Source organism: Sorex araneus, chromosome 4 (assembly GCF_027595985.1).
Source record: "Sorex araneus isolate mSorAra2 chromosome 4, mSorAra2.pri, whole genome shotgun sequence".
NCBI lineage: Eukaryota > Metazoa > Chordata > Mammalia > Eulipotyphla > Soricidae > Sorex > Sorex araneus.
Genome location: NC_073305.1, coordinates 62,212,863 through 62,240,327, shown reverse-complemented (window position 1 = coordinate 62,240,327; position 27,465 = coordinate 62,212,863). Strand labels below are relative to the sequence as shown.

The 27,465-nt window shown below is 40.1% G+C and overlaps 1 protein-coding gene across 14 annotated transcripts in view; it reads left to right on the top strand.

Annotated features, from left to right (window-relative positions):
* MAGI1 (membrane associated guanylate kinase, WW and PDZ domain containing 1) overlaps positions 1 to 27,465 on the top strand; it is a 754,097-nt gene that overhangs the window by 721,585 nt on the left and 5,047 nt on the right. For 3 of the 14 annotated variants that reach the window (XM_055137091.1, XM_055137090.1, XM_055137088.1), the window contains exons 15-22: positions 2,972 to 3,063; positions 5,017 to 5,209; positions 7,982 to 8,275; positions 11,220 to 11,423; positions 21,156 to 21,249; positions 21,403 to 21,463; positions 22,624 to 22,767; positions 24,725 to 24,863. In XM_055137091.1, coding sequence (XP_054993066.1) covers positions 2,972 to 3,063; positions 5,017 to 5,209; positions 7,982 to 8,275; positions 11,220 to 11,423; positions 21,156 to 21,249; positions 21,403 to 21,463; positions 22,624 to 22,767; positions 24,725 to 24,863 — 1,221 coding nt within the window. Of the gene's footprint in view, positions 1 to 2,971; positions 3,064 to 5,016; positions 5,210 to 7,981; positions 8,276 to 11,219; positions 11,424 to 21,155; positions 21,250 to 21,402; positions 21,464 to 22,623; positions 22,768 to 24,724; positions 26,638 to 26,897; positions 26,987 to 27,465 lie in introns of those variants that run through there. The other 11 variants (XM_055137100.1, XM_055137096.1, XM_055137101.1 and 8 more) reach the window with 6 other exon arrangements.

Sequence of the window (27,465 nt, the reverse complement as noted above, 5' to 3'; positions counted from 1 at the left end):
ATGTCATGAAGGAGAATTTTGGCACTTTCCTTGACCAAACACAGATCGAAATGAAATAAAAAGTAAGGACATGTTTTAGCTCCGTCTGCAAATATATTGTATGTCTATAGCAATGAAGACACCAGGAGGTTTTTCTGTAAACCTGGTGATTCCACCTTCCTAATTATCAAAGGAAGTCTTTTGACTGCTTTATTGAGTTGTCCCTCGTGTTAATAAAAGGCAATTAATTAACTACTAAGATTGCCCCTCTGCAAGGGCTTAAAAATTAAAAAGCGGGACAAGATTTTCTTTCTTTTTTTTTAACTTAGAATTGCTTAAAAAGAGAATAAGGGGGCCAGAGCGATAGTACAGCAAGCAGGTAAGGCACTTGCCTTGCCCTTGACTGACCCAAGTTGAATCCCCAGCATCCCATATGGTCCTGTGAGCATCACCAGGAGTGCAGAGCCAGGAGTAACCCCTGAGCATTGCTGTGTGTACTTCTCCATCAGAAAGAAGACATTAATGTCGGAAAGGTGGATATTCTATCCTGCTGCCACCCAAAATTTAATTTCAATAAAATAAATGTAAAATTAAAAAGAGAGCAGACCTTTTGAGGGACTAGTTTACAAAATCTCAGTATCCCTGCTAAGAGATAACAGCAGGTAACAAAATTCTGTGGTTTTGGTACTGATTTGTCACAAGAGTTATATATTTGGGCACATGGCATTTGATTGGTAGGAGAACATCATTGTTAAAATAATAAACTTGAAGTGCCAAAAGACTTTCTTTGTGATATGTCTATGTCTATTGTGCTTGTGTCTGTGTATTTTTGGTTCATTATTGACATCTTTAACGTCCTTGGTGTCATTAGGCATTTTTCCCTTTAACAAAAGCTCTCTAAAAAGTGCCAATTTTCCCATTGATTCCCTTAGAGAAATAAATGTGTTTCCCCGCCCTGCCCCCTGTGCCCCCCACCATGGACTAAACTGTATGATAAGCCTAAATCTGTTGACGACAACCATTCAGACCAGGATACCTCACATATTAAATGAACAATAATAAGGTATAAACTTGCTATATTTGGTGGCAGTGTCAGATGGGCAAGTGTTCTGTGTTAAATGATGCTGAGAAAAATGAGTCTGGCTGGAAGACTCTGCAGAGGCCCTCTCCTTGTTCACAGAAAGGCTCAACAGACTTAAGGCACATTCTGCCAGAAACCCAGGGCTTTCTGGAAAGCACCCCTGGTCTATTTTGGTAATAATTCTCTTGCTCGAGTGAACCCAAGACAGAGACCCAACTTGATTTAATTTGCCATTTCAGTGAGACTAATATAGCAAATACCCTGTAGCCAGCTACTTGAACAGGAAATATTGTTACCTTAGCATACCCAAGAAAATATTATCCCTCAAATTATGTTTGTGGGAGTCCTAAGATGTCGCTTAACTTTGTGGACCATGGTGTCTTGCGGCTTAGCCTCAGCAATTACAATAAGAAAGCATTGGATAAAAAGCACCATTTAAGTCATGGTATTAAGATTGCTCAAGCAAAAGTAATGGATCCAAACTCCTCTGGCATATAGTTACCTGTTCATTTAGCTTCGTCTTTCTCAGTATAGTCATTCACTGTACAGTTTAAGCTTACAAATGAGTCACTAAAGAGGGACTTTTTTTTTTTACCAATTTGAAATCTACATTACCACCTCTTCTTTCCTATTCTGTTGTACAAAATTGGCGAAGATGAGAATTAAATCCTCAGGCCCACACGGTTCCTCAGTGCAAAATCCAGTTTAATTAAATAAATCAGAAAGTATGCAGAACACTTGAAAAATCTCCTTTTAGAAGTAACTGTTGCTGAACTTTATTTTCTTCTTTAAATAGAAGACTTCATTTTATAGTTTGCAAATACAATACGTACATAGTGAACATAAATAAGATTTTAGTAGAAAACGCTTTGTCACTTGAACAAGTGACCTTGGGTATGCAGAAAATTTTCATGTATAGAAAACATTCTTTAATAAGTTAATTTTTAATTTAGAAAATGAGGTTTTCATTTTAAAGCATTGAGCAATTATTGAGTTTTAAAAGTAAAATGACTATTGGCCATGGATATATCATAGCAGTATTTTACTTGCCTTGCATTTATGATGTCCTGGGTTTGATACCAGCACCACAAAACAACCAAAAAGCAAATTGAAAAGCAAAACACCAAGCTATTGGATAATAAATTAATACTTATTAAAATACTATGTGTAGAATCTAAAATTAAAGCATCATTTTGGTGACAAAATAGGATTCATTGTTAGATAACTTTTTCATTGTCACTGTTGGTTTTTAGAATATGGAAGATAGTACTTTTTGGTACTAAAATCTTACCAAATCTTTAAATCTAGAAACACTGGGGTTTTTGAGAATAATCTTCTTTTGAGGGGGGCGGGGAATATAATCTAACCAAGTTATTCACATTGCTTGTCTTGATTACTTGAAGGGAAAAAGTAGTTTGGGTTTTTGTTTTGTTTTTCTAATTGAAAAGACTTTGCCTGAGCTATTTTCTTTCATCCTCTACTTGAAACATATCAGGTAATTTACTATGACTTCTAAATCCTCCATGCCAGCCTCTACTTAAGAGGTCACACTAACTTAGTGAGAGCTCTCTTCTGTGGCACTTGGCTTGGTGACCCATGATTATTCTAATTTACTTCATTTCCCTTACATTGAGAGTAGTCAATGCAGACTTCGGGTTTATCAGGCATAATAGCTTGGGCTTGATTGGGAATTATCAAACAGTGATTAGTCCTTTGAAAAACACAGGATTCATTGATGAATTCTGCTTTTTTGCTTTTCCCCAATGCCCTCTGCAATGTCCCCACCCAGATTGTTTTGTTTCTGTGTCTGTGTTACAAAGCACTATTAGTATGGGGCCTAGAAATGTGTTGTCTAGGGGATAGTTGTCCTTTGATCAGACAAATCATCTCCTCTTTTTCCATTCTCTGCAGTTCCAGATTACCAAGAACAGGACATCTTCCTCTGGAGAAAAGAGACTGGATTTGGATTTAGGATTCTGGGTGGCAATGAACCAGGGGAACCTGTGAGTCTCTTGTCTGCTGCCCTTACCCCACCCCATCTCCAGTGCCCTTTTTCTAGAACTACAAAGCAAATCGGCATCAAGTTGAGCTCAGATAGGTGAAAACACTCAAATATATCGAAACAGAGGGGGTTTCTCATTGCATTTTATGGAGTTTTCCTTACAGAATTAAGCATGACGAACTCCATAGATCCTTTCCTGGAAGTTTGTATTTGCAGAGCTGGACAGAGAGTACGTATTTAAGGCTCTTGTCCTGCACTGCATGCAGCCAAACTCCAGTTTAATCTCTGCTACCCCATGGTCTGTACCTTATCCCCCCGCCCCGCCTCCTGCCCCCTAGGCAGCCTCTGGGAGCAACCCGAGCTTCGCAGAATATGACCCAAACTCTCATCCTTATACCCCCAACTCCTCTCAAAATGTATATGTTTGAAAAGTGGCTGCAGCATCTAGATTTCTCCATTTCTTAAAAATATCCGTATAAAGCATCAGCTAATTAAACAGGTAACTGATCCTCTGGCCTGGCCTGCTGGTAGCAGGTGATGTGTCTTAGTGGCTGCAGAGTACTCAGAGACACTCCAGAGGTAGCAGCAGAGGCGCAGGGAGTAGGGCTGCTTTCTTTACAAAAATAGGCAAAGAACCCTGAAAAGGGGGCAGGAGACATTTAACCTCCCTGGACCTCAGTTTTCTCATCTTTAATATAATATATGGAAAAAAATTTTTTGAAAGAAGGAAAGAGGAGTAAAGGTTTGGCACTTCCCTAGCAAGATGATAATTAGGGACAGAGAGGTAGTATTAGCAGGTAAGGTGCTTGCCTGTGTGCCACTGACTGAGGTTCAATCCCTAGCAACACTCTGAACCTTGCCAGGAGTGATCAACAGTCAGGTGTTGTCCCAAAAACAAGTGAAGCAAAGAACGATAACTCTAATTTACTGAGCACTTACAGTGCTAGGTTAGATGCTAGGTTAGTGACTTGTAATACGCATTTTCTCATTTGTCCATTAAATCTATAAATGGATCCTCATTTTTCTAGTCATAAAATGAAAATACAAGTTAATTTATCTTGCTCAAAAGCACAGCGTTAGTAGTTAGAGGCTTTGGAAAAGGTATGAGGCCAGAATCCATGTTCTCAACCTCTGTTTATCAGAGTTCTTTGTAATACATAAATGCTACATAAAATTAGATGTTGCACTATTTACTGGAAAGTACATATGTTTTTATTTAAATTTTCTAAAAGTTAAATATAATAGCAAGTCATTAAATATAAGCATTATTCTGTACACAGGTGCTAAAATAGTTCAGATGTGGGGACATCACACCAGATTTTGCTTGATTCACTCTCACTTAACCATATTTGTTGTGCATTCCCTATTGCTGGACACAGTTGGACCTTTAAAGAATAGTAGTATAACTATTATAATTAGCAGAGTTTTTTACAAAGAATGTTCTTAAGTAGATAGAAAAGGAAGAAAAAACTTTTTTTGCAAATGGAGCAAATAAAGTGCCTTATTTACAAAGAGGAAGGAGAGTGAATAATCAGACCACAATAAACATTAAAGAATCAAAGAGGAAAATGTTTTTTTTTTTCTCACCATCTAAGAATTATTGTAGCATCTACACTATGTCTGCCTGGTACCCATTAATGGTACCATTATTATTAAATGATAAGTATTAATACTCCATTAACGTTTGGGGTATGAATGAATGAATTGAATTGTTCTCTGGAATGTAAAAGGCCATCAGGGCAATAGAAAGCCAAAGGCCATATCTCTTTTTCTTAGTGCAACTTAATGTTTAAATTTTTATTGAGGCTCTGTGATTTACAACACTTATTAATGGTTTCCCACGCACATAATTCCAACATCACACCCAACATCAGTGTATGCATCTCCCTTCCCCGTGGACCCCAGCACATCTCCAAAAGGTCAGTATTTCACCCCTCATCCAATTACTCAACAGATTTATATTGGGCACATCGTACCACTGGGTGCTGCTGATACAGACGGCCGCCTGAGGTCCGGGGATGAATTAATTTGTGTGGATGGGACACCAGTCATTGGAAAGTCACACCAGCTTGTCGTCCAGCTCATGCAACAAGCTGCCAAGCAAGGCCACGTGAATCTCACAGTGCGGCGTAAAGTGGTGTTTACTGGTATGTTTTTCATTCATTGCTTCAGACGGTGCATTTTACTTTATGCACAGAAAAGGCCCCCTTCCTGTGTCTGCCTCTCCAGGCATCTTTTTTAGCAAGTGTTTGCAAATGTGATTAAGCTCAGAATTTCCAGATGGTTTGCCTCTCTCAAACCCTGCAAAACGGCTGTCAATCAAAGCTACTTCCATGTGCTATTTGTGCATGTTCAGCAAAGGCTTCTAGAGGAGGCATCTTGGATCGATGTCACACTCCCCACCCCTTGCCAGCCAAAACCGAGTTGTTCTCTTTATGTGATGTTACTGCTCAACAAAAGTGGATTTTATGATGATCAGAAGAGTTGGAGTGTGGGTTTACAAGATTAAGAATTAGGTTTGGCTACAAAATAAGCTCACTTACAAAGCTATGCTGTTGTTGATGATCATGTGTAAAAAATTGATTTGTTGTTGCTATTTGCCATTCCAAAGCTTGCATTGTATTTGTAATTTTGATATATTTTATTTTGGTCATCATTATTGACAATTTTACAGTCCTAGGGTTTGTTGCATTCAGTATTCAACACCACACCTGCCAGGAGTGCCCACTTCCCTCCACCATTGTGTGAGAGTCCCTCCCTCACTCCCCACATCATCCCCTCCTCTCTCTCCCCAGCCAGCTTCCCACACTTCACTGTCCTCATAAGGTCCATTCTGCAAACCAACTTCATTTCTCTACAAGAAAAGCAATAGAGTTCGCCAATTCTAGGTCATCTTTCATTCCTTCCTCCTGCCTGCAAGTTTCGAAGTACTCAAGTTTCTCAAAATACCATAGCTTTTTAGGCTTAAATATAACTAACTCTATGAAACCCTTGGAAATTCTTTACTTCCCCCAGCTCCTTTAAGACTTTAGCATTCCCTGCTTGCCATTTTGTGAGTTATCTTTTACTTATAAGACAGAATCTACCGTTTGGGGACAGCATATTGCATAAGTGCCTATCCTTTCTGTTTACCTCAGCTTCCTGAAAGCACACATACTGGTTGTTCATATTTTTAGTCTCCACCTTGAATGGAAGTCAGAATCTGGAAGGCAGAAGAGGCTCTTTAAATGGTTCAACCACTGGATTACCAAAGCATGACAAAATATTAAGAGTTCACCATAATTTTAATATGAGGGAGGCATCTTAGCTGGTAGCTTGTGCCAACAGCAACAGTATGTCCTATAATGGTGAGAAATTTAGCATGGGATTAATATTCCAAATCCCAGTTTAAAATCCTACTTTCTGCAATCATGGGAGACCGTACTAATCAGTCATGGATTTTGTCTCTAGAATCCTCAGTACCTGTCTGATAAGAATGGCTTTTGAGATAAGCTCAAATTTTTTATTCCACTGATCAAAATGAAAAAGAATAGAGTGAGATCAGAAAGGTAGCACAGAGGTTTAGGTGCTGCCTTGCATGCAGCTGACTCTACATGGTCCCCTGAGCACCACCAGGAGTGAGCACAGAGCCAGTAGTTGGCCCTGAGCACCACCAGCTGTGACACAAAAATAAAACAAAGCAAAAACTTAATAAAACAATGCAACATTTGTTTATTTCAGATTGGTTTTTGCCATCTTAAATATTTGGGGTTTTATTAATACAGGTCAGAGACATCTGGAAAGCATTTTAAACAAAGTGAACTCAGCTAGTCAGAAAGCAAGGATTGTAGAGTTCTCAAGTGCATGGACACAAAGTGCAATATTGGTAGCTAGGGGCTAGGAGGAAGAGATGGTTCATGTATATAATGGGCACAGAATGTTAGTCTAGGAAAAGTTCTAGAGATGGATGGCAGTGATGGTTGCAAAATAGTGTGGTTGAGTTTAATGTCACTGAACTGTTTGCTTAAGAATGGTTTTAAGGTGATGTAGGCTTTACCACCAAACACACACACACACACACACACACACACACACACACACACACACACATATCCAAAAGAGAAGCCCTCAGGAGTAAATGTAGATGTATCCCAAACCTGAGTACCCACTGGTTTTGATGTGAACTTAAGTTCATTCTTTCTACAGTTTTCATGATTTAGGAGTGCTTTTACCTTGTCATCTGACAAAATACAGAATCAGAATTCAGTAAAACTGAAGTTCTGAGTACTAGCTCAAGAGGTTGAGGGCATGCCTTGCATTCAGAATGAGACCCAAACTTCAGTCCCCTGCATTACATGCCCTGCCACACCCTCCTCAGAGAACTGATGGGCCCACTGGGAGTGGTCCCTGGGCCCACTGGAGCTGCGTGGTAGCCACCTCCTCCCCCAAGAAATAAAAACTATCCTGAAATTCTGAAGGAGGCTAGTTTGTTGGGTGTTATGATCACTGGGACACTTCATAGCTAAATGCTAGGAAAAGAAATTGGTTTACTTTTGTCCTTGAGACTAATCCCGTATCCTCTATGGTACAGTCAAGTTAATGCCTCTTCCCGGATGGGAAAGTCCAAAGCCAGACTGTTTGGAAAACTGAGCAGAAACGTGATTTGGGAGAAGGGACCATCTGAATACATCTTCGAAATCTAAGTTGTGAATGACACCCGGGTTGAGGGGGTGGGGTACCATTTGGTTGGCGTTTTTCTGTAGAACCAGTGCCAGGAGATGCTGACCCGTCCGTGCCTCTCCACGAAGCCCTTTGGGCCAGCCCCGTGTTTCTGAGATCTGCCTGGCAGCCTGGGCCGTGGCAGGGAGGGCGGGCGGGTGGCAGGGCAGGATGCGGGGCCAGAGGGCCGCGTGCCTGAGCCGCGCATCTCTCCGGTGCAGTCCCCAAGGCCGAGAACGAGGTGCCGTCGCCGGCCTCCTCGCATCACAGCAGCAACCAGCCGGCGTCGCTGACGGAGGAGAAGCGCACGCCGCAGGGCAGCCAGAACTCGCTCAACACCGTGAGCTCGGGCAGCGGCAGCACCAGCGGCATCGGCAGCGGCGGCGGCGGCGGCAGCGGCGTGGTGAGCGCCGTGGTGCAGCCCTACGACGTGGAGATCCGGCGCGGGGAGAACGAGGGCTTCGGCTTCGTCATCGTGTCGTCGGTGAGCCGGCCCGAGGCAGGCACGACCTTCGGTGAGTGCGCGCCCCGCGGCTCCCCGGGCGCGCCTGGGCGCGCAGGGCCCGGTCTGTGCAAGGCGGCAGAGTTCTCACCTGCAGAAATGCCTCCGTGCGTCATTTCGGGGGACAAAAGCCCTCACTGAGGACGGAGTCTATTTGGAAGCTCCTGAAAGTTGGCTCCACCGCCCTTACCTCTTAACATCCCATTTTCTGTGTATGTTCCCACCCCCTTGCACCTTTCGGCTGATGTTAAGTTCGGCTAAAGTTGGCGACGCAGCCCCCGGTCGGAACGCGGTGTGGGAAGGTCTCAGCCGAAAAAGGAGGGTAGCGTTGAGAGCAGTCGCCTCGGAAGGGCTAAGAGCTTCTGAAAAGAAGCATATGTCTATTTTTAAAAATGCCCAGGGGAAAATAACGGTATAAGGAGTAAAAGAATCACACAAAATGACCTTCCTACCTTATGTGTGCCTTTATTCCTACCTGAATACCTGAACTTTTTTTTTTTTCCCTCAGTTTTGGGTGGTATTTGTATAGTTGTCTGGTTAAAATTTAAGAGCCATTTGTCTTCACTGCCCTTGAAATCTTAGCAAGGATGATTTTTTCCTGTCCTCATTCAGATGGTGGGACTTTGAGCAGAGTATTATGGAGAAATGCAGTTCTCGCCTTTCAGAAGGTTAACTCTCCTGGGTGCCCTGAAAAAGACAAATAGGGACCCAGATGACTCCAGGAACTACTGATCTCTGAATCTGTTTCCCATTAGAATGGATTAAATACGTATTCCCAAAGCAATACATCTTCCTCATTGACAAAAGGCCATTTGTTATTACCCAAGCACATTTGTTTTCAGGGAATATGATGGGAAATAAGGATGGGCCAATATGAGTCTAGAAAATTACCTTTGCTCTCTCCCCAAATGACTTGTCCTCAAGGAGAGATGACCAGTTTCTTGCTAGTTGACACCCATTCCTTTAGTTTTCTGATGTGGTTGAACATGCCTCCATTTCATCTCAGTGTGCTTTCCTGCTAAGACATTTCCCACAAGGTTTATTCTAGGAGAAAGGGTGTCTGCCTGTCTGTGTATGTGTGGCTGTAATAACCAGTTCCCACTGCTAACTGCTTCTGTGAGCTATAGTACTAAAGTTACCATAGCGTGTCAAGCATGGATGCCATGACATCTTGCAGGATACAGGGGTTTTGTTTGTTTGTTTGTTTTTTACTTTAAATTAGTTTTGGAGCCTTCTCTGTTTAATTTCCACTCAAGAGAAAGGCAGATGGTAGAGGGCAGAAATCCCAAGTTATTTCTTCCAATCCACAATTTGTCCTCACGTAACCTGTGATTTTCTCAGGGTTTCAGAATTCTCAGTTTCACTTTCTGGAATGAAACAGCGGATATGTCAGTGGGAGACGATGTGTTACTGAACAATATTGGATGTCCTCACAGTTTGGTCTTTGATTGTTTTCCTCTGGCTCTTACAGTGAACAATTAAACTTTCCCTAATCCCTTGCATGAGACTTCTGTTCCGAGCTATGCAGAGCTTTCCTCATATTTGCTATGTGACACCTTCCTCATGAGAATTGTTTTGGAGATGGGCTAAACTTAATCAAGACTTGAATTTGATTGTAGAAGCTTTCCATCACACCTACTATGGTTCCAAAAGATGATTCAACTTTTTTTTTCAATTCTCTGACCTTGACATTACATCCAGTTGTACAAACTAAGGCAATATGCTGAGATTCAGAGGAATTATAGATCATTTCCCATATACTTTCTCTTCATATCAAATTACAGTAAAAGACTGCTCAATTAATTTTGAAGTATTTCATGTTATTTTGTCACTTTTTCCCATAGGTGATTCAACTGCATAACTGTTAGTAGTCCCAGATAGACAAATTCCCAAAATAAGTGAATATGCATCAGGAACTTTAAAATTCAACATATGATTAGCTAAAACCCCTCTGTCAGGCTTCAAAGCCAGTTTCTTGCCTCTAGAAGTTAGCAGTGGGTTGTGATGTATTCACAATAAGCCTTTGTCTTCTTTTCTGGTTTTTCATATTGTCGATGTATGGTAACTGATAATGAGAAAGAAAATGATCAAAGGAAAAGGGGTTCAGAAATGATTTGAACCGAGGTTTGGATAACTGTCCTCAGGCTGAGTAGGTACTGGATTTTCATATTCCTTTGAAATGAGGGGAATATGAAAAATATTTTTTATAAAGACAGAGGATCATATTAGAGCTAATGAGCCATTCAGACCCAACCCTGAAAGCCCACGAGATGGACTGATTGAGTAGAGGTTACTAAAAGAAAAAAATAAGTGTCAAGGTTGGGTGCTTTTTGGACTCCTCTTTTGTAATTATGCCTTTTTTTCCCTAAAGCTTTCATCATCCTGGATAGAAGGCAGAAAATCTAAGTGTTTGTGCATTAGGTGTTTTCAGATTGAATTTTTGGTGCTAGCAGACTCTTAGGCTTCAACAGACGCCCAGTGATTATTTTTCTAAATGGAGAAAGAACAAAACATTGGCAGAAGCTTAAACAACAGCTGGCAAAAATGAAGTGACATGAACACAGAATGCATAAAAGCATCCACCCCAGTTCTTGGTTTCACATTTGCAGTCCTAAAATAAGCAAATGGCAATTTATTTTGGGGCTCATGAGAATCTTTGAAGTTACTAAACATCCCAAATTTTGTAATTGATTTAAGGAGGGAAGCTGGGATTTTCCCCTCATTTGAATCAGGAAAGGACTGCAACAATGAATTATTATTTCAGGGCAGTAATTTTGTGTATTGACACCCTGAATATTGCCAATGTTTTGACCAGCAATGCAGAGCTCTCCTTTAATAACATTTGCTTAATGCTTTAATTAATTAACACTTAACCTTCTCTTTCCCTTTTCAACCCTTTTTCTCCTCTCTTTACTATATTCCCACGTAATTTAAAAAATTGAAACTCACTATCAAAGCAGGCAATGCATGTGTGGCTATGCCTCACAAAATAGGTCGGATTATTGAGGGGAGCCCTGCTGACCGATGTGGCAAGCTGAAAGTAGGAGACCGGATCTTGGCAGTAAATGGATGTTCCATCACCAACAAGTCCCATTCAGACATTGTCAACCTAATCAAGGAAGCAGGAAACACAGTTACCCTCCGCATCATCCCCGGGGATGGTAAAGTATATAAATTGTGTCTATCTCTGTCTGTATCTTGGTCTCTCTCTATCATTAGTGTTTAAGTAATGAATAGTGTTAGGAGCAGCCTTACCCATCTCTAACTGAACACACATGAAGCCATTGTCAGAAAACCTTACCTCACTCTCTATATTTAAATTATCTAGCCCTGAGGCCTTATCTTACCAAGTATAGAAATGTCTCAAGAAAGTCTTTACCTTTCCCCAATTTATTTGAGTTTGGGTGCCCTTTGCTTGAAAATTATACAGATGCTAAAGTTTCTCCGATATTCAATCTGATAGTTATTTCATGGTTTTGTGATGATCATTAAAATGTTATTATGTAATATAGTAATAAAGCCTGCATAACAACAGTGCAGAAACAATAGTGCTGCTGTTTTTCTAGGATAAGTGAATCTATCAATATCAAAGATATTTTGTTCAGGGGTTACTCCTGGCTCTGTGCTCAGAGTTCACTTGCAGTGATGTTCAGGGGACCATGTTTGGTGCCAGGAGTTGAACCCTGGTTGGCTGTGTGCAAAGCAAGCATCTTATCCACTCTATTATCTCTTTAGCACTCATAAGGTCTTTTTTTTGGGGGGGGTAGTTTTTTATATATATAGATGAGAATTTGATCCTACTTAATTTGTTGTTAAATTATTTACTTATAGATAAAATAATTATTTTATTTAGTGCTTGAGGTCAAACCTAGGGCATCACATGTGCAAGGTATGTGCTCTACTGTTGAGCCACATCCCCAGTCAAAAATCTCCATATTTTTAGGCCTTCTAAGCCCTCTTGGAGTGATTCCTGAGTGCAGAGCCAGGAGTAACCCCTGAGCATTTCCAGGTGTGACCCACCCCCATGACCAAAAAGAAAGCCCCCCACAATAAAAACTTATCCAGCAAAAAAGCATCAGACCTTGTTTTATTACTCATATTTAATTAAAATATTAATATACTAATAAATTCTTGAGAATTATATTTTTTGTTTGAAGGCCACATTTGGCAATGCTCAGGGCTTTGCCACATGCAAGGCAAGTGCCTTCGCACCATTGTACTATCTCTCTGACCCTCAGAAAATTCTAAACATTGGCTTCATTCTTAGTAGATTTTACCCTTGGAAGGAAAGTGATACATATGCCAAACAGTTTCAGTGCCTTTGTTTCCTTGCCTGCTATAATGCTCTAAAATCAAATACACATTTCTCAAAAGGAAAATAGTAGTTTATGGAATTAGTGTCATAAAAATTCTATGTCATTATGATACCTCAATAAAAAAATATAATAAATTCTATGCTATTGAACTGTAAGATAAGAAAATTAAATGTCTGAATATTAGTTATTAATTGGAATACTTATATGCTAATTGTTAGAAAGTAAGCCTTAATTAGTTTCAAATATCAGTGGTATAGACAGTTCTTTCAGAGAAAGTTATCCCAAAAGCAAACAAAAAATATTTGAAAGTTTTTGGTTTCAAGAATTGAGAACTCTCTCTGTAGCAAAGATATTCCATATCAAATGTGGAAGAGAAAAATAGGTGTTTGAATAATGATCTATTTCAGCCAGTCTCAAGTATATGGTTGGTAATTTACCATCTGGTGTGGTGAACATTCCACAAGTTCAACACTCTGGAAGGCTATTATGCCTGCAAAAGAGACCACAAGATTATAGAATATAGATTTCTGATGAAAAGGATGAAGGACGCTAGAAAAACTGAGAAATGGGTAAGAGAACCACATGTAATATATGTATATTTCTCTGTAGGTAGACAGATATATCCATGTCATGGAGAAATTTCAAAAAACTAATTCATAAGAACTAGACACAGTAATTGACTTTCTAAGTCTTAATCGTCCTTAATGTGGTAGTGAGAATGTCCAGAAAAGGAAGTAAGCAATCCTCGGTTGCTAAGAGTTTAGAATAAAGGTGTACATATACAGAAGCAACTTTTACTTTATCATGCATATTCTAGGTGTTCACATTTTAATAAAGTGCAAGAGAAAATATTTTTTGAAAACTTGGAAACTAAAAACTGTAATGTGAGATGGATTATCTATAGTTGTCAGTAAATACATATGTTTAAATGTCAATACTTAAATATGAAATTCAGATAGACATCACACTATCTTGATTACCAACAAAGTAAACATTGAAGCTGCTATAATCTAGATAAGGACTGATATGCTGCTGAGAATGATATTTCTTCCCAGGATATTTTAGGAATTTGTTGCAATGATAATAAAATTCTTTATTAACTATTTTGTAATCTTCCAAGGTCAGGCACATGAAATCAGATCTGGTAGATGGTTGTGATGTGTGTGTTTTAAATGCAGCATGGAAGTGCCATCTTGAAAGTTAGCATTACAGCAGGGGAATTTGACTGCTGGGGAGACATTGGGACAGTCCAGAAGAATTTTGCAAATGCCTTGAGTCAGAAAGTGACTTACTAAAACTGATGAAAAGAAAATCATTCAGAATCTAATCTTCTAAAAAGTGTGTTGGGGGGGGGTTGTTTTTTTTGTTTTTGAGCCACCTCCCGGCTGTGGTCAGGGCTTACTCCTAGTTCCAGTTGGTGGGGCTCATGAGACCATATGGGATGCCAGGCATTGAACCTGTGTCGAACATGTGCGAGGCAAGCACCGTGCACCTTGCTGACTATATTACTCTCTGGCGAAACTCTTTTAAATGTTAGGGTTGAAATGGGGGGCCGGGATGCTTTCTCTGTGTTCAAGTCCTCTGGTTCCTTTACATCTTTCCTTTACAGTTCATCACGTAACCCTAAGGCAGTTTTTGCAGTCCTCACAAGGAGAGTGGAGTTTCTTGGGGTGGGAGGTGGGCAGGGATGGAACCTAGGCTTCATGAGGCACACGCTCAACCCCTAAGCACCACCCCTAGTTGGGACTGAGGCTTTTCAAAAATGATTTCTAGGGGCTGGAGCGATAGCACAGCGGGTAGGGTGTTTGCCTTGCACGCGGCCGACCCGGGTTCTAATCCCAGCATCCCATATGGTCCCCTGAGCACCGCCAGGGGTAAATCCTGAGTGCAGAGCCAGGAGTAACCCCCTGTGCATCGCCAGCTGTGACCCAAAAACCAAAAAAAAAAAATGATTTCTAAGTTCTTAGAAATCCATCTTATTCAGAGAACTATTCTCAGAAACCCTCAATGGCACTTCAAGAAGATGCACTGGTTTTGCCCAGTGCTTGGAACCCACTCCAGATCCACTTCTTTATAAGGCTCATACAACTCGTATGGCTCTTGTCATTGGTTACTTCATTCTTCTTGGGCTTCACTTTTCTCAATCTATTGTTTCCCTCCCTCTGTTTCTTCCAGCTCCTTCCTCCCTCTCCCTGTCCTGTCACACTCTTCCTCCTCCTTACACTCCTCCCCCTCGCTTTCTCTTTGTTCTTGCTTTCCTTTCTCTCTTCTCTCTTTCCCATTCTCATTTCCCCCTCCCTCCTTTTCTCCCATCTCCCTCTTCCAACTGAAGCACCCACCCACCCACACACACACACACACACCCTTTGGTCCAGCATCCTATGTTTTGAGAAAGTCTGCCTGCACAGGTCTTGCACAGTTGCATCTAGAGATTTGAGTTTTCTGTCCTGTGAAAAAATTTGTGAGAAAATGTGATAAGGAATAATAAAAGTGTAATAGCACAGAACAGCTCATGGAATAGCTCAGCTTACTGAATCTGGAAATCTAGCAAGTCCAAGCACACATGCTTCTTCCCTTTTGTGTTATGTGAAAATGCCAGGTGAGGGACTGGAGAGCATTCTTTTTTGTGCATGACCCTTAGTTTCAATTCCAGATACATCCTAGTCCCCCAACCATGTACTCACAGGAGCCCCAAGCACCACTTGGTGTGGCCCTCAAACAAAGAAATAAAAATCTGTGAAATCTGAGGATGAGTGAGACTTTCGTAGAAGCTGGACTTATGCTGACCAAGCCAGGCTAACGTGGAACCATCAGTGTGAATCAAGTTCAAGATGATGAAAATAAATATTCATGAGCTTATAAATAAATGATAAGGGCCTAGGAGATAGCTCAGTGGTTACAGGGAAGTGTTTTGCTTGGACCGGGACCTGACTTTGAACCCATGTGTCATATACTTCTCTGTTCCCTTACCCCCAACACTGCCAGGTGTGACCCTGGAGGCTCCTCAGCCGCTGCCAGTAGAGCCCAGTGGTTCCTGGCACCACAGAGTTCAAACAGATCATCATCCTGGGGCCGGGGTATTCAACCATCCAACCAGGCCGGCCGCTGAGCACTAGATGAGAGCTATCTCTATTTTCTCCAGTGCCCCGCAAAGTGTATTTAAAATTAAAATGATCTGTTTAAAATGTGTTCTTAAGGGGCTGGAGCAATAGCACAGCGGGTAGGGCATTTGCCTTGCACGCGGCCGACCTGGGTTGGCCTTGCACGCGGTTCGATCCCTGGCATCCCATATGGTCCCCCAAACACTGCCAGGAGTAATTCCTGAGTGCAAAACCAGGAGTAACCCCTGAGCATCGCTGGGTGTGACCCAACAAGCCAAAAAAAAATGTGTTCTTAAGTTTGAACTTCAATCACTGATTCAAAGTATTTGCTTTCAATCACTTATTGGAATGGGTGCTTGGTATCGCATTTGTTGGTATTTCCTGGATAAAGTCTTAGAATAGTGTAAGTTTACACCTGGAGGCAGGTGGCAGTCGAAACCCAGTCTGCTCTTGGCCTCGGAGCTGTCACCGTCAGCACTAAGCTAAGCTCAGCAGCCCCGCAGAAGCATTGCCCCTAGAAACCCTGGTGTCCTGCGTCGCCCGAGTTCTGGCCTCCCTTGCTCTTCGGAGGAAGTCAGGCCAGCACAGCGCTCAGCAGCCACTCCTGGCTCAGAACTTGGGTCAGCAAATGTGTTTCCCACTTAAACCCAATCAAAATGAAATTTTCTGAGACTTATTAGGAGGTATTTTATTCCCCCAACATTCAATGAAACATAAGTTCTCATATTAATTTGATCAACTCCCCCAAATAAGAATAGTCTAAGTATATTAATAGAAGGTTCTGTGTATATGATAGCATGTACTGAAGGGAAAGGAAAAGGAAAAGTACAACCATACACATTAAAAGTCTCCAAACTTTTACAAGGAAAAATGTTTTCAAACAGCTCTCTTAGATTTTTATGTATAGGTATTTATGCATTAAAATATTTATGAGAGAAATGCATGTATCCTTTGTCGGTTTGCTTGCTTTGTCATGGGGTGTCTGTAAGGGAAGCTAAGGATTTCAGACGAGAGCAAGGTTAGAATTGTAATCATTTGTGACTGAGATGTGATGAAACCTAACAGTAGCTTCTGTCAGAGGTTAATTCTTTATTTAGAACAGCACTGTGATAGTGCCTTCAGAACTAGAATATGCTTTTATTGCTACAGAATTGATATAGAAAGCGTATAATATCCATTTTCTTTCCCCTGGGAGAGCTAAAGCAGATATAAACACTTTAATAAAGGATGTGTACTTTCAGGATTTATCATTAAAATGATCAATTCATTCACCTAACTTCGATTGACACTCCTTCATAATATATTTACCAGAGCGCACTATGACTGACAGCTTTATGTGTGTGGGTGGGTGTTAAAATATGATTAAAATTTTCTTTGGGATAGAGTTATCAATTAGTGAGAATGAGATTCATCTCTGTATTTTAAAAAGCTGTAAAAGAATTTCATCACATATGATCTTGGTTTAATTCCAAATCAAGAGTTAAAAGTTAAGAGTTAAAAGGAGAGAACTGGGGGTGTAGGTTTGTGGTAAAACATATCTTTTTATGTACCAGACCCTGAATTTGAGTTTTGGCACCCTGCAAAATATTTTTTCATTAAAACTACTGTTATTTTATTTATTTTGTTACTTTTTTAAAATTAAAAAAAAATGGGTTGTGCAGGGGCTGGAGCACAGTGGGCAGGGTATTTGCCTTGTATGCATCTGACCTGGATTCAATTTCCAGCATCCCATAGGGTCCCCTGAGCACTGCCAGGAGTAATTCCTGAGTGCATGAGCCAGGAGTAATTCCTGTGCATATGCGGGTGTGACCCAAAAAGCAAAAAAATAAAATAAAATAAATAAAATAAAATAGATTGTGTTGGGACTGGAGTAATAGTACAGCGGGTAGGGCATTTGCCTTGCATGCAGCTGACCCGGGTTCGATTCCCAGCATCTCATATGGTCCTCTGAGCACCGCCAGTGGTGATTCCTGAATGCAGAGCCAGGAGTAACCCCTCTGTATTGCCAGGTGTGACCCATAAAGCAAAAAAAATAAAATAAAAATAAATAGATTGTGCAAATATAGAACATGCTAAAAGTTATTTAGTGTTCTGAAGATAGCCCATGGAATCTAAAAGTCAAACTAGGGTCTTTTTAAAATGTTAATATATGACACTGCCTAGTGACTGTATCATCTATGCAGTAACATAAAGCTTTGCTTCTTTGAGTAGAATGCATCAATTAGATAGTATCTCTTGGATGCTGAGGCATAATTCCTTACAAACACGTAATACTCAAAGCCAGGCCTTAAGTTTAATTTCCTGTACCACCATTTGCTGACTGTCTGATGTTGGACATGCTACCTACAGGTGGCCTCAGTGGCACCATATGTAAAATGTAGGTAATTATTGCAGTGATTTCACTGAGTGTAGGAATTAAAGAAAACTGCCCATATGGTAATGATTATAGCACAGTTAGTGGAACTTTGTCCATGATCAGTAAATGGTGGTTGCTCATAGATTAAGAAAAAACAGCTGAAGAGGGCCATTCAGTTAGTTCAAATAGACATTTGCATATTAAAATTAATTTTAAAGATGCTTAGAGTTAAGCTTCAACCCAAGAAAGATTTGCATATAAATTTAAATGGGAAAAATAGCAAATAAAGGATAGGGAAATTAATAAAAGAAGTCTATTTATATGTATAGTGAATGATTATCTCTTATCATCAAAGCAGTGGAAATATAAAACTTGTTTGAGAATAGGATGTGATCTGCCAGGAAAACTCTGGCTAACAAAAACACACAAGAACTCTAAAGGGGGAACCTCTGCTCAATTCAGTAATTATAATCACTTTAATTACAAGGAAACGTTCTTTTTGGTATCCTGATTATGATTTCCCTGTGGTCTGAACAATCTTGTGATTTCCCAGAGAGTTCTCCATAAAATTAATTACAATGAGCAATCTGAAGTTTTTGAAGGACCAATATAGGTGTTATGAAAGTTCTGCCAAATCATGTGGACAGGCAGTGCTGTCGTTTAGTCCCACTTTCTTCAGATAGTTTCTGGGGCAACGGGGCACTGATTTCCTAGATCCTTCTGTGATCCCCCATGCCCACATATGAAAAGCATTAAGAGATTGAGTAATTCTGCTTAAGTGCAGACCAGTACAGTGTGGGGCTTGGCCACAGAGTCAGATAGCTTGAATTTTTTATTTTTTAAATTTTTTTTTTTTGTAATTGAATCACTGTGAGATACACAGGCACAAACTTATTCACAATTGGGTTTCAGTCATCAGTTCCTTCACCAGTCTCTCTCTCTCTCTCTCTCTCTCTCTCTCTCTCTCTCTCTCTCTCTCTGCCCCCTTCCCCTTTCCTTCCCTTCCCTCTTCCTCTCCCCCCCCCACCACCACTCTCTTTCTTTTTCTCTCTCTTATTATGGTGTGCAGTACAGATAGCCTCACTTTAGAATCTGATCTCACCCTTCTGCTCCGCTGCTTCCAGAATGGCTGGAGAAGCTGCTTGCCTGAAGGCCTTTCCAGAGCCATTCTAAAGGCTCTGCAGAATTACTGGGAAGACAAACGTATGCACAAACACTTCTCTCTGACGCACCCATGACATCCCACCTGAATGACTATAGAAGTTCCTTTTCTTTCCCCTCAGAATCCCTGGAAACATCTGACAGTTTGTCGGAAATGTCCTAATGCATGAATAGGATTCACATTGCAGTTCACTTGAGCTCCTTACATTTTCTGACTGATTGACTGACTTAGCTCTATGAATCATGGATTTTAGAGCTGGAGCATACACTGCTAAACTCATATTTTAGCTTGATCATTTTGTAGAGAATTCGAAGACCTTATACAAGTTCTCACAATTACAAATAATAGGTAGTGGCAGTCTGGGCTATAGCTGCAGTAAATGTCCCCTGAGTGCTTACTGGGTATGTCAGATGCCTTACACAGCACTTCATATATATATTTTTATCCATGAGAAAGGTATTATTGTCATCATCCCCTTTTATCAGATGAGGAAAATGAAACACAATTAATGAATGGAGAGTGAAGGAGAAGGGGATTTGAATTCATGTCTGTATCTCGAAATCTGTATCTTTATCCACTACTGTTTCTCAGTCTGTAGCCTCAGTATTCTAGTTTAGAAAACTTAACATTTTTTCCCATTGAAACTTAGACCACCAAGTACTTGACGGGTAAGATACATGTGTTAAATAAACATAACTATGTGTCCTCTATTATAGGATTCCTGGAAATTTCTAGGCATCTTGGCACACTGAATTAAATGGGGATTTGCAGAATGATCATAGGTCCTTGCACCACATTTAGCATCTTATTAATTAGAAAATGTATGCCAAATTCTAAAGACAATTTAAAAAGTTAAATTAGTTGTTTATAATCTGCCTTCATCTTAATGCCTTTATCTTAATGATAAAAAAGTAGTAAAAAGATTCTATAGCCACTACTATATGGATGCTTAAATTTTAATGTACATATATTGATGTGTAGTGTATAGACACAATCATGAGTATTTTCAAATTCTGGACCTCTAAATTTCTAGAGATTAATGAAGTTGCTCATGAATGTGGTTAGTGGAGAAGAAAGTCAATTTACATAAGAATATAATCATATTCATTACATTAGGATGGCTTCATGATTTATACCACTTATGTTTACAAACCCTGGCTCTCATGCAAGTTTTAAAATTCATTTTAAATGAGTGATACTAAATGAGATCTGTCAAGAATCCCACATTTTCAGATGTGCTTCATTAAAAGCAATGGAAAAGAAAGTAAATGTTGTATATGCGAGTATTTAACAAGATGCTATCACACTTCTGAGTTTAATATTCACATGAAAAAAACCAAGCAGACTCACTAAACATACCTGATAAATCATAGGAAATGTTAGCATAGACATTTATAATCAGCCTGTGAAATTCTGGGTAATTATTCTGGTGTGGTGCAGTATTACCATGGAACTGCCACCCTTAAGTGATGAGAGAAATACAAGACATATACCTGACTGATAACTTTTCTTTTCTTTTCCTGTTTTTTTTTTTTTTGGCGGGGGGAGAAGAAGGGGCACCACACTCTCAGGGCCATACATCAGGGTGCTCAAGTAACCAGAATTCAAGTGCCAGATTTCAAACCAGTATTGTGGCCATAGTCACATGCTACACAAGTGCCTTAACCTCTGTAGTATCTCTCCCACCCTTAAAATAGTATTTTCTTGAGAGACTATTTGTGGATCTGACTTATGGGGGGAGAGAGGTATGATGGGGATATTAGGGATCACATGATAGAACATCGTTGAATGGTCTTTATTGAATTCATTCTTAATTACTTAGAAATATAGACCATACTGTTAGCAATGGTGGCCAAGAAGCCAAGTTTGTCATTTAGATATGGGGCTTCTAAATACCTCCTTTCTAGTGATGCCTTTCCTGGTGCCCTCACTCCATTATGCCCTGTCTTACCTTGCAGAGTCTTCGAATGCCACTCTGCTGACCAATGCGGAGAAGATCGCCACCATCACCACTACGCACACCCCCTCTCAGCCCGGGGCCCAGGAGACCAGGTCTGAAGTGGCTTTGTTTTCTTTCATTGGTTTTGGCCGGGAGGGGGGGAAGGGGGGAGGGAAGTAACTCCTGACACGATAATATTCACCCTGAACTCTTTCTCAGTTCCCCATGAGTTGCGCTTAACACATTTGTTTCTCTCACTTTGGCAGGAATACTGCCAAACCAAAGCCGGAATCTCAGTTTGAGTTCAAAGCACCCCAGGCAACCCAGGTGAGAGCCGTTTCTCTTTCTGTTTGCTCTTTACATTTCCTTCCAACTTGAAGCTGTTTTTGTGAAATATCTTTTTATCAAGGAGCCCTCAGTTAAAAATAACTAACCTTTTGTGAAGGCCAAAGTAATTATGAACTCAAGGTGAGATGTCTAGGAATCTTAATTTAATACCTTTGTAAAAATGATCCCAGCTATCTTTTCTAAGGGAAACAAATAAGCAAATCATAATTGTCGCAAAGATTGTTGAACCAAAGAAAGTGAAGTATCTCTTGTCTACTTGTGGTACTCATAGATGTATTTGTGCCAAGAGAAAGTCTTTGTGATAAGCTGTTTCTCAGACCTGTGAATTTAGGTGAGGTCATGGAGCAAAGTACCTGCCCCACAGAGCAGTAGTGGAAAGAGTAGCCCTGCAGCACCGTCGTCCCATTGTTCGATTTGCTCAAGCAGGCACCAGCAACGTCTCCATTGTGAGACTTGTTGCTGTTTTTGGCATATTGAATACATGACGGGTAGCTTGCCAGGCTCTGCCATGCGGGCGGGATACTCTCAGTAGCTTGCCGGGTTCTTCGAGAGGGATGGAGGAATCCAACCCGGGTCAGCCACATGCAAGGCAAACACCCTACCCGCTGTGCTATGGGTGAAGCAGTTTTGGAAATACAGGATGGGGCAAAATTAGTTTATTTTTACCCCCTTCTCATTTTCACCTCTTTGCATGTCTCTTCTAAACCAGATGGTAACAACTGCCCAGATGTGCAGAGGTCATTGTTGGTATTCCAAAAGGGGTCACTGTTGATATTGTTTAGACAGGAGCCAGGGAGGCTAAACATCCAGCCATATGTCAGATGATATCATGAAATGAAGAATTTCCCTAAATAAATGCGAATTGCAGTCTTGCTGGTTAAATTTTAATATATGCATGTTGGTTTAATGTATGCATGCTGGTGTGCAGTCCACAGGCAACACTTGTGAATGTTTTCAAATTCTGGATCTCCAGACTTCTGAGGTTAATGAATATTAACAAATAATTGAGAATCACTGAGCAGAGGAAAGAGACTGTGGCTTTTCTTTTGGTCAAATTGGTATAATAGAGAATGGGAAGAGATAGAAATATGTATGCATCAAAATTCTCTCCGAATGAATGCATTTACTTTATGAAACAGGAGCAGGATTTTTACACTGTGGAACTAGAAAGAGGAGCCAAGGGATTTGGCTTTAGTCTTCGAGGAGGCCGAGAGTATAACATGGACCTTTATGTCCTGCGCTTAGCAGAGGATGGTCCTGCAGAGCGGTGTGGAAAAATGAGGGTAAGTAGGAAGAGGCGTCTGGAATAGCTGTAAGTAAGTCCTCTTAGTGCTAAAACCATCCTCATGCAAATCGCATTTTCTACAGCTCTCAGGATACTCAACATGCAAGACTCCCACCCTAATGTTAATTTCTCCTTAACGTATAGTTCTATCTTCTAAAGTTTAGTAAGCCCTTCCAATTCTTGGGATTGAATGAGGATTAAAGTAACTTACAAACTTATTGAAGTAGGTATTTTTCTGAATCCCATTTCCATAGTTCTTAACGCTTTCTCTCATGTGGCTGGCACATTACTTTGGAGGAATTCCTGCAACACTGGAATGCTTAGAGAGCTGTCCCATAGATACTGTCGGTGAAGGCACTTTAGTCTGGGCTATTTACTACCCAGGGCTCAAGAATGAGTCAACTCTGCCCCAGTAGAGAGCTGACAACCACACAGCATGAATATTTCAAGGTGATTTTATAGCTAAAGATTCACATTCTAAATGGAAAGATGCCAAATGTCCACTCTGCTGGGTACACATCTAATATCTGTTGCTGCGTATAAATATGTTGTTCTCCTGGGCAGGGTAAATGACTTGGAAAAATAATCTGTTCATTATTGACAGGTCACATGGATTTAGACATAGACATAGGGAACAATTTGTAAGTAATTGAATCAAGCCCCGGAAATCAAAGCCAGGAAAGGGAAACAGTGAATGAAATTGAGTCTGCACAGAAAGTGGAAAAAGTAATTGTTGTTTGAACATTTAAGGCCCAATCTTGATTGTTAAGTTTCTTCAGGATAAAAATTTTAATACTTTTATAATTTAAAAAAATGTAGACAGTTAATAGTTTTTAAATGGTGCAAATGGTGTACAGTAAAAATATAGTTTCCAGGATGAAATTAATATGCCACTTTCTAGACATATATATGTATTATATATGTATATGTGTACTATTAGTGCCTGTACATGTGCCTTTGTTAAATGTATAAACATGTAGTACATACACTATATACAATTAGTGCCTTTTGTTTAAATTTCAAACACATTGAATACACAATTTCTTGTCCTTTTAAAGTTTCTAATTGTACTACTATTTTTATATTTTGTATAATGGCATGTAGTTCACAGGATGTGTTTTACACGAATTATCCAATTTTAAAATTTTAAAACTTGGTGAGTTGTGGGTATTTAGATACAGAAGTAAACACCAGAAAGGCAAAGGATTCAGGCACTTAGCTAACAAGTGAAAGAACTAAAATACAAGATTTTCAAATCCAGTGCTTTCCCTTTTCTTCCTTCTAGACTATATCCACCATTAGAGCAAGGGTTTGGCATGTCTTATTGGTTCGTTATCTCTAGTGTCTAGAATAGAAACTAATACATAGTAAATACTGTCATCAGTGTGTAAGCTGGGGTTGCAGTCTCATCTGAAGACTTAACTAGGGAACAACTTGCTTCATAATTTACAGAATTACAGGTAGAATTCATTCCACCTGGGTTGTCAGACGGAGTCCACCTTTATTTCCATATCATAGGCTCCACTGGGCAACTCACAACATATATCAGAACAAATATGTAACAGTATTTGACATCTCATCATTTTTGTTGTATTCAACATTTGTTAGAAGCCAGTCATTTTGACCTATATTCAAAGTAAAGGAGATGTGAAATAAGTATTTCCCTTGCTGCAATTTTTTTAATTAGCACTTATTCTATCTAATGTATATCTAATGTATCTAATGTATACTTGTCTGACATCCTTCTTTATTGTGTTTCCCCACTGAAATATTATTTCTACAAGGGTAGGGACTTGGGGACTTTTTGGCTTTCTTTTTGTTCTTAGTAGATTTTCTGGAACATAAACAGCAGATAGTTGGTAAATGAATAAACAAAACAATTTTCAGTCATGAAGCACCTCAATCATTGGCAAAATCCCTCTTGTAATCTTTTCATTTTGTTCATTCTTTGGCAGATTGGTGATGAAATTTTAGAGATCAATGGCGAGACCACCAAAAACATGAAGCATTCTCGGGCTATAGAACTGATTAAGAATGGTGGCCGCAGAGTGCGTCTGTTTCTGAAACGGGGAGACGGCTCGGTACCAGAATATGGTGGGTCAAACTATGAAAACATTCCTTCCTTCCCTGGCATGACTCCATGAATGTGTCTCCAGAACTGCAGCAGGAAAGTCTTTTTGTTCCCCCTGTTCACCAGGGTCTTACCAGCCTTTCGCACCATGTGATTATTTGCCTCGCTTGTTCTGAAACTTCTACACATTTCATCCTTTTGCTTGCTTATGTGGACTGGGGCAATGGCCTAAGACAAGATCTTTCTAGCCCCCTTTCTGATACTCAGAGAGAACATTTTGTCTAGTCCAGCCAAGAGCGAAGGAATGTTTGTTTGAACTGTGCCAAACTGTTTCTCAGATCCAATGTTAGCACAAAATGACTATACTTTTAAGAAGCAGGAAAGCAGGTTTCCTGAGTGATACGTTGAGGCACAATTCCTTTTTTTTTTTTTTAAAGTTTTTGGTTATCTGATGTCTTTATTTAAGAGGCGTGAAATTTTAAGATGATTTGGGGGCCTTGCTAACTGCCTTTCTGCTCTGAATACAGCACTTCTGCATTCCCCACTGGTCCTGCCCCAAATCAGAACACCTGAGCCCACTACTACAAAACAAACAAAGCTGTTGTAATATTAGCCATATGTTTTTCGATGATAAAGGATGAAATTGATTCCCAGTGCTCCTCATGAGGGGAAACATGTTACTATACCTTTCCTATGGGGAAAGCCAGGTTATACATAAGAGTTCCTTTGTCATATCTATAGACATGATTTGAGTACACAGCAACGATCTCTACATAGCTTAGAATGCTAATGGAAAAATACTGTATATTATAATAATTATGTCCTATTTATTTGAGATTCCTGTTTAAAATAAAGTAAAAGTTATGCCCTAGATGTAGGGCTTTTTTTCCCAACCAAAGGTCTACAGAAAGTTTCTATAGAAACTGTGATTGAATGATCCCCACATACGTTGGTCCCCTTTATTAGGGATTTATCTGTAATTTTCTGGAACAAAAAAAGTCATCCTGCACAATTCCCACTTGCATTTTGGACTTGCTGAGATACTTAATGCTGACACAGCGCAAGGAGCAACCTAACTCTGTTGAAGGTCAGCTTTCCCAGGTGTTGGACATTCATACAGGTGCAAAATACGAGGTGCAAAGTCAGGAGGGGGTGGGGGGTGGAGAGGAGGCCCCTTTAGATACGGCCATGCCCCAGGGAGGTGTTTCGACAACTTGAAGATGCCAGAACTGTGCACTGTAATAGATCTCTGACCCCTAGGTATATTGATGCCACTGAAACTGTGTAACACTGTCTCCCTTTTCTGTCTCCCTATGCTTCTGTTGGATGTGATATTTCATTTGAGAGTCATCATCAGTAACCTGTGTACCTTCTCAAAACCTATGTCTGTTGCACTGAGGATGAAAATCCAACACTAACAAATGTTCTTTGGGCTAAAAATAAAGATCATATAATTACTCGGTTTTCCAAAAAAGGGTTGAACATGCCAGGGTTGTGCTGCTGTAATGTCTCCATATGTCATTTGGACTAAATCTCTCTAATTCTGTTGATTAGAGTCACAAATGGGTTCTAATATGTTAAGTTCCAATATTTTTCTGACTTGATTGGAACCTGCTTCTCTGTGAGGCTATTTTTGTAATAAGTTTTTTGTACTTAATTTAACTGCCGCGGTCTTGGTGGGGAGGGGGGAACTTTGTTCTTTTGTTGTTTATTGTTAATGCTCTCCTATGCCAGCCTGTCATTGTTCCAGTTGTTTGAAAAAAAAAAAAGAAAGAAAGAAAAGAAAAGAAAACAGGATGCATCCATTGTCTGGCTTCTTGAGTCACCTTACATGGCTGTCTAAAACGTCACTGTTCTGATTGCGGTCTCTGCAGCCTTACTGAGTGTTGCCTTAGACTGTCTGACTGGACAAATAAACTCTCTTTACCCTATGTTAACAAATGCAGATGATTTTTTTTTCTTTACTCTTTGTTATAGGGAATCTAAATGTTCAACTTTTTTCTCTTTCTCTCTTTCTCTTTCTGACTGTTCTTGGTGCTGGGCCCTCCCTTCTACAGCGATGATACCTCCCAATATCGCTGCATGTATGAGAAATGAAAAGCTCGGGGAGGCTTGCTTCTACCTTATGGGCCATAATCAAACTACGGTTTGTAGCTCAATCAATACTAGGTGTTTCTGTGCTGTGGCCTAATTTCCTCATTGCTTCCGCTTAGCTCTATTTTGATATGTTTGGCAATTCATTCTGAGCACCCTACGTTCCTTGAATTGTAAGTACACCACTGACCTTGTTAAAGTCTTGCTCCGCTCCCCTTACCTTGAAGTAGGTGTGAGAAACCCTAAGGTTAGGTATAGGAGAGTAATGCAAGTAAGTACCTTCCCACACCCACATCTTAAAGTGACTTTGTAAGCACATGTAAACACATGAATGTTCATTCAAGAAGGTACCGAGCATTGGGAAAGAACAAACCCACACCCCTCAACACACCTCACATAGGTAGATAGGTAGATAGGAATATGAAATCCCCTGTTCACTCATTTATCTCTATATTCACAATGGTTGTTGTAAGTGAAGTTTTACTTCATGCCCTTTTATGCATTCTCTCTTTCGACATTGTGATAGCGAAC